Source organism: Marmota marmota, unplaced genomic scaffold, assembly GCF_001458135.2.
Source record: "Marmota marmota marmota unplaced genomic scaffold, marMar, whole genome shotgun sequence".
NCBI lineage: Eukaryota > Metazoa > Chordata > Mammalia > Rodentia > Sciuridae > Marmota > Marmota marmota.
The window spans coordinates 3,357,083-3,364,247 of record NW_025999926.1 but is presented as its reverse complement, the minus strand read 5'-3'; the positions used below and the strand labels follow the sequence as shown (position 1 = coordinate 3,364,247).

The 7,165-nt window shown below is 36.8% G+C and overlaps 1 protein-coding gene across 1 annotated transcript in view; it reads left to right on the top strand.

Annotated features, from left to right (window-relative positions):
- Positions 1-849: 849 nt before the first annotated feature.
- The window catches only part of Spin1 (spindlin 1), a 38,388-nt gene continuing 32,072 nt past the window's right edge, over positions 850-7,165 (top strand). Inside the window, exon 1 of the mRNA XM_015503982.2 lies at positions 850-1,059. Within this exon, the coding sequence (XP_015359468.1) occupies positions 1,008-1,059 (52 nt within the window). The 5' untranslated portion in view covers positions 850-1,007. The remainder of the gene's footprint in view (positions 1,060-7,165) is intronic.

The following is a 7,165-nucleotide window of genomic DNA, read 5'->3' as shown; positions in this document are numbered from 1 at the left end:
GAGAATTTCTACCTTAAAAGCTAAACTGCCTTCTCCTTCCTTCATCAGACATCTTAACTATTTTAATGATTTGGTTATATTTTAGTCTTTTAGATGATTAAGTTTTCCCTTCAGTTCTTTAAATTGGTCATAAATTGTAGACATAAAGACTAAAACATAAGAACCAAGCATCATAAGTGAAATTTATAGTGTATTTTTTTTATGCTCTCTGAGAATATATATGGAAGTATATACTGTGGACTGTACATTCCTGGAACTAGATTTGTTTAAATGATAAAGCTGTTTGCATAAAATGACTTAACACTTGCATGGGTGAGGAGTTTCCGGACCCTTCCTCTGGTTTCTGGAAACTTGGGAGGAGAAGCGGGAAAGTGAAATTTTGTTGGCCAGAATCCTTTCTCCTGTCCAGGGCCACTGGTCTACTCATTTTCTACCAACTGTGCCTCCTTCAGTGACCACACATCCCTGTTGCTCTCCCCATTGTCTCGTTCATTATGTCCTACAAGGAAGATGGGCCATGCCAATCTAAACTTTCTGAAATCCCAGCATTCACTCTTTTCTACCAGCCAAATGCATTAGGATAGTGAGGAAGTATGTCACTTGACCTGAGTAACTACATTTGGGTCTTGGGATTATCCTAGACTTTGTCTTAATGGAACAATTGCCTTGTTTTTGCCCTTCTACTTTGTCCTATGCTAGGAACTCAGGTCTTAGAAATCAGAATTCATTTTTTGGGGGAAAAGTGCATTTTTAATTAAAAGATTTAAATTTTAGGTTGTATTTTAATGGCTCACTAGGCATTTTGCTGCTTTGATTGCTCTAGTAATTAACTATTTCACTATTTTACAGAGCACTTGTGATTCCTCACATTTTTGCTGAGCTTATAAAAGAGACACTTGGATGGTGGATTAACAAGAAAACTGACATTTTGTGGAAACTTTCCAATTGGAGAATATTGAATTTTCACCCTAGTCTAGCAGCTCTGCTGCTCACATAAATACAGATGAATGAAGACCCCATTCGGAAAGACACCTGGCCAGCGGTCCAGAGCTGATGCAGGTAAGCATTGCAGCTCTGCGCATATTCTAATGTAATACACTTTTAAAGACAGATATGAAATCGACGAGTACTTTCACATAATACCTAGTGGTTTGCTGCTCTTGAAGCATGGTGATTTCCAGTATTTTATACACATATACACATGTGAAAAACCAGCTTTAGTTTCTTGACAGGAAGGGATTTCACTAAATATGTGTTTAATACGATTACATTAAAACCTAGGAGATACTGTTCAAAGAAGGTGATGAGGCCTTAGATGAGCATTGTATTTAATGAAGTTAGGATTTTGAACAGATTTAAAAAGAAAGCTTTTAGTGTGCTTATTTGAAGGACGTATACTGGTATGAAAATGAAATGAATATTTAATAGTAATTATCAATTTTTGTGGCACAGAGCTAGTACAACAGAAGTTTGGATCTTGCTTGTTTTTTTTTTGGACCTGAGATTGAACCCAGGGGTGCTGAGCCACTGAGCCACATCCCCAGCCCTGTTTTGTATTTTATTTAGAGGCAGGGTGCCCATGAGTTGTTTAGGGCCTTCCTGCGTTGCTGAGGCTGGCTTTGAATTTGTGATCCTCCTGTCTCAGCCTCCTGAGCCGCTTGGATTACAGATGTGAGTCATCATCCCTGGCCCTTGCTTGTTTTTCACCCCCCCCCCAACCAAAAATAAAATTGTGTAGAACTATGCTATAAATTAGGTAAATGATACTTTCTTTAGCTTAATTGGCTCTGACTTTTTGGTATCTGTGCTGATCACATAGTCTTAGAAAACTGAGCTGACTTCCCAACCTACTGCCTCCAGGTGTGTTATTTGAATTCTACAACATTGAAGACTGGTCTGCTTTTTAACTCAATTTTCTGGTATGTCTGTTAACCCCATAAGACTGAGAACTAGCTTGACTGGGATTTAGATTTTTAAGTACCCCTTATTACCTTTTTTAATTTTAGCTCCCCTTTTAAAAGCTAACATTGATTTCAGTGTTCAATATTGTTTTGAAATATCTAGAATACTGATGACTTTTTTTTTTTTTGGTGGTGCAGTAGATTGAACCCAGGATTGCTCTACCACTGAGCTACATCCCTAATTTTTTTTTTTTTTTAGGCAGGGTATCCCTAAGTTGCTAAGGCTGTCCTGGGACATGGGATCATCACTTTAGCTCTCCCAGCTACTGGGATCACAGGCATGTGCCATTATGCCTGACCATCTGAGAACTTTTAGAGTCCCAGTTTTCTCTTACTTGCTGTATAAACACTGATGTGATGTGTTTAAGTTTTCTTCAGCCTTAGGTTTTCTCATCTAAAATATGAGGCTGTTACTGTAGCTGTTTAGGTTAAGAACTAAATGAGATATTGTGTGTCAAGTGTTTCCCTAGGTGCCTGACACATTTAGTAATATAGTAGTATTGATCATTACTGTTTAGAATAAAATATTTTTATTTCATTAAGTGAAAAAAATTGCTATCAGAATTTTATTGGCCAGTGAGTATAGCCTCCCAGTTCTCTATTATTTGAAATAATGACTTATTTCCCATAGTTCTTTTACATATACCATTCCAAAATCTAACTTCAACAACAACAACAACAACAACAACAAAATTCCTCTTAAGTGGAAGGCTGGCTGATCATAGTGATGTGTAGATGTGTATAGTGGTAGAAGTGATTTGATTGTTTTTCTTTTTAAATAAAGTGGGAAGTTAATCCTAATAAGTATTTTGATTTCTCTTTTTTTTCAGTATTTCCTATAGCATAGGGCCAAGGAGTTTCTATTTGACCCATTAAGATATTTTATCATGAGAGAGCATGAATGGGGTTATTTCTTCTTTTTTCACTGTGAGGTTAAGGAGATAAAGTGTATGTGGGAAGGGAACAAAGTGCTTACCCCTCATTCTTTATATATAGTCAGTATAACACAGCATCTCTGGTCACTAGCATGTGGAGTGGTGGGGTTTCTCTCCATCAGCAACCAAGCAGTTTTGCAGCAGACACCAGCTGAGTATCCTCCACTTAATTCAGTTTTGATAGATACTATCTGAATATTGTGTCAGAACTGGCTATAAATTTGCTTTTCCATGATCCTATTTGCTAGAGTAGCTCATAGAACTCAGGAAAATGCTTAAGTTTACTTGTTTACTATGAGAGATATTAACAAAGGAAACAGATGAGCTAGATGCATGCACTATCAAGGGTGCACCACCCTACCAACACCTCCAGGTGTTAGTTGGGAGGCTTTCCTAAACACACTCCTGTGCGGTTTTTATGAAGGTTTTATTACATAGGCATGGTTATTACATCACTGACTGCTGGTGATCCAAGTAACCCTTTCCTCTGCTGGGAAGGTAGAAGGTAGGGCTGAAAGTTTAGTCCTCAGTGTTTTCAGTGGCGAGCTCCCATTCTGAAGCTAGGGACCCCCAGCCACCAGGCATCTCCTCAAACATACTAAAAAGACACATTAAGCGATCCTTGTTCTAGGAGTTATGTATCTGGAGGTAGCGGGTGGAGACCAGATAGGTATTTCAAAATGGCATAGTACTATACTGTTTCAAAAAGAATGCTGACCTCTTGATCAGTATTATTGATAATATAAGTTTTATTCATTCTTCCTCTTGACAGAGAAATGCTATGCTGCTTTTAAATCCCTCTATCAATTACTGATATGGCCATGTGCAAAAAGATTTATCCTAAAAGAGGCTAATTCATCTCAAATAACATTCCATAATTGGTATGGTGACCCTTATGCCCTTCGGCAGGGCCCAACTAAAAGGCTTGTAACAAAATGCAGAAGGTATTGCATAGGTAACATTTTTAACTCATTGGTTTTTACATTTTAAAATTTGCAAATAAATATATACAAAGTTCTCTTGATCTACCAGTATTAAATGTTTTGTATTGGCTTCTGGTGAGTAATTTGCTCTTTAACATAACTTCCTCTTATACTAACCCCCTAGTAGTAGTTTTGATTATGTAAATGTTGAATATTGAGCCAAGTAATGCACTGTAATTTTCTTTTTTTTTTTGTACAACCTTCCCCTCCCCCCCTTGGGATTTTGATTGCTTTTCTTTTCCTTTTTTAATTTTCTAAACTCTTGAGTATGATTTCCTGCACAGTCAAATGTGATGATTCATTTGTGTTTTTTAGAACCTTTTTCATTTTTGCAGTGGTTGCGTGGAGGTTGTACTGGGGGTTGAACTCAGGGCCTCTGGACCACTGAGCCACATCTCCAGCCTTATTTTGTATTTTATTTAGAGACAGGGTCTCACTGAGTTGCTTAGAACATCACTTGTGCTGAGGCTGACTTTAAACTCTTGATCTTCCTGCCTCAGCCTCCTGAACTGCTGGAATTGCAGGTGTACACCACCATACCTGGCCCTTTTATTACTTTATGTTTTTTTTCCGTAGACCTGATGTGGAATTGCCAAATTAGGAATTTTCTTCTTTTTAAAAAATATTTATTTTTTAGTTGTAGGTGGAAAACAGTACCTTTCTTTTATTTTTATGTGGTGCTGAGGATCGAACTCAGTGCCTCATGCATGCTAGCTAGCTGAGTGCTGTACTCTGAGCCACAACCCAACCTCAGAAATTTTTTTCTTTTATGCTGAAATCTCATTGTTTCCTAGATGCTATGTTTTCCCTTTTTTCATGTGTATTCTTTCTGGGCACAAAGCATGTTTATCTTAAGAAGTGTCAAGAGTAGACAGTGAATGAATAGATTGTTAAAAGTTACGAATGGCATTTGTGGTGATTCATTCATATTTTCTGCTATTGTATGTGTTTGAAATTGTCTATAGTAACATTTTTCAAAAATGCTCTTAGAATATTAGTTTTTGAGACTTCACATTGGCATAGTCTTTCTTCGGTTGTTATGCTCAATACTTTGGGTAAAAGTCTGGGTTGGAAGTACTTTTCAGTTAGAATCTTAAAAGCATTGCTGTATTGTCTTTGGGGTTCTATTTGTTTTTTTAGGAATGTTGGGTGTCATTTTTATTTCTTATCATTTGTATGTGTATAGTTAATATCTTCCTGTTCTGGAAACTTAGAAAATTTCCCTTTTATTTGTTGTGAAACTTATGGTAATGTATGTAAGTGTTGTTTCAGGTTTTCAGTCTGTAGAATTTTGTTTCTTTTATCTTCTAATTTTTTTCTTTGGGACACATGCTGCGTGGATGTCAGATCTTTTAGGTTGATTCTTTTTTCCTTTTCCATTCATTTCATCTTATTCTTTCTAAGGGTGGTTATTGACTTTTATTTTCCAACCTTTTTCTTTTAATCTCAACCATCATTTTAAATACGTAAGAGCTCTTTTTAAATTTTCATACTTGTTTTTTTCATAGATGTATAGCTTACATTTTTTTGTGGCTATAAATTACATTTTTAAAGTCTTTCTGGAATAAGCTGTACTATTTAATAGTTTCTTAGTTTGTCTTCTTTTAGCTTTTGTGTTTTGCCTGGAGATTTTCCTTAAGTCTTTTATGGTCTTATACTGATCCTCTAGCAAGCCACTAAGTTGTTGGGTGGGAAGCTGTGTGGGAGTGGTGACCCTTGTGGCATGGTAGGCTTCACTTAAATTATTGGGGACTTCATGGGTCTGTATTTATGGGTGTTTTGTATAGAGATAGAATTTCAGATTTTCTACATTTCAGATTTCCTGATTTCTCCCTTAAAATTTCAGTCATACTCCTGTAACACTTTTTTAAAACTACCCGTGACCTCTGCCTGTCACACAAAGCTGAGCTTATATATAGTAAATTGACTGAAAACAGGAGGGAGCGTATGGTCTTGACTTTCAAAAAATGAATAGTGGTCTCAGAGAAGATTGAGTCATAGGTTTGAAGTTGTCAGGGTTGGTGTGGATGGGGATTGGTTAGAATTTCTAGTCTGAATGAGTTGCTGAATTAGGCCTTGGTCTATCATTGGAACATCTGAGTCTATACAAAGTTCAATTAAACAGTTTTGTCTTATTTTGGAACATGTACGTGAATGAGCCTCTGTTAAAACAGTTTCAGGTGTATGTTGTTTCTGATGTGCCTAATTGTTTAGTACAGTTCAATTCTTTTTTTGTGGTACTGAGGATCGAACCCAGGGCGTCACACATGCTACCTGAGTCCTCTATCAATGAGCTATATCTCCAGCCACAGTTTAACTAATAGAATAGCTAGCTCGTCTTGTAAATCATGGTTCTGTGTCTTCATTCTGCAGATGGATATAAGGATGCTACCTAATAAAGGAGTTTTTTCCCCCGAAAGCCAGTGATTCTTAGGTAGATGATAGAATGCCATTTTTTAGTGACAGACTGATACCAGTGCCCAGTTAGTATATATGTGCTTTCTACTCTTCCATTACTTGTTTTCCTTCTTAAATAATTTGTATTGGTGTTTACTCAAAAGCAATATATGGAGATCTTCCACATTACTTTTTACAACTGAACAACACCCCATTGTATGGAGGTCCCATATTAGTTTATTCAGTAACCACTAATACTGAACATTTGGGGTTTCTGCTCTCTGCTATTGCAAATAGTAGCTGTGGTGAATAGTATTGTCCATATGTCTTGCCAGTGTGTCACTGGATAAATTTCTGGAGGTAGAATTTTTAAAAATTTCCCCATTTCATTTGTTTATTTTTATGTGGTACAAAAGGTCAAACCCAGTGCCTCATACATGCCAGGCAAGTGCTTTGCCACTGAGCTACTTCCCCAGCATGGAGGTAGAATTGAGTCAAAAAGTGTACATATAATTTTGATATACTCACCAGAATCCCTTCTATGGAGTATGTAGCATTTTGCATTTCTCCTAGCAATATGGAAACATTTCTTTCATTCTGTGGCAGATGTTATTAGATATTGGATGTTTGTCTTACGGGTAAGAAATGGTGTTTTAGTGCTGTTTCATGTGCTGAATAACTTGTAAGGGCCTGTTTGGCTTTCCTTTTTCTATTCTCTTTTTGTTATTGTTATTATTCTGTTGTCTGTGAATGGGTGATTTACCATCATCTTTTTGAGTCAGGTGCATAAAGAGATTTCTTCCCTGAATCTTTAATCTCTTGCTCCCATCTATATGGATAGCCATATCAAACACATCATGCTGAAACCTCTCCTCTGTACTTGGAGGTT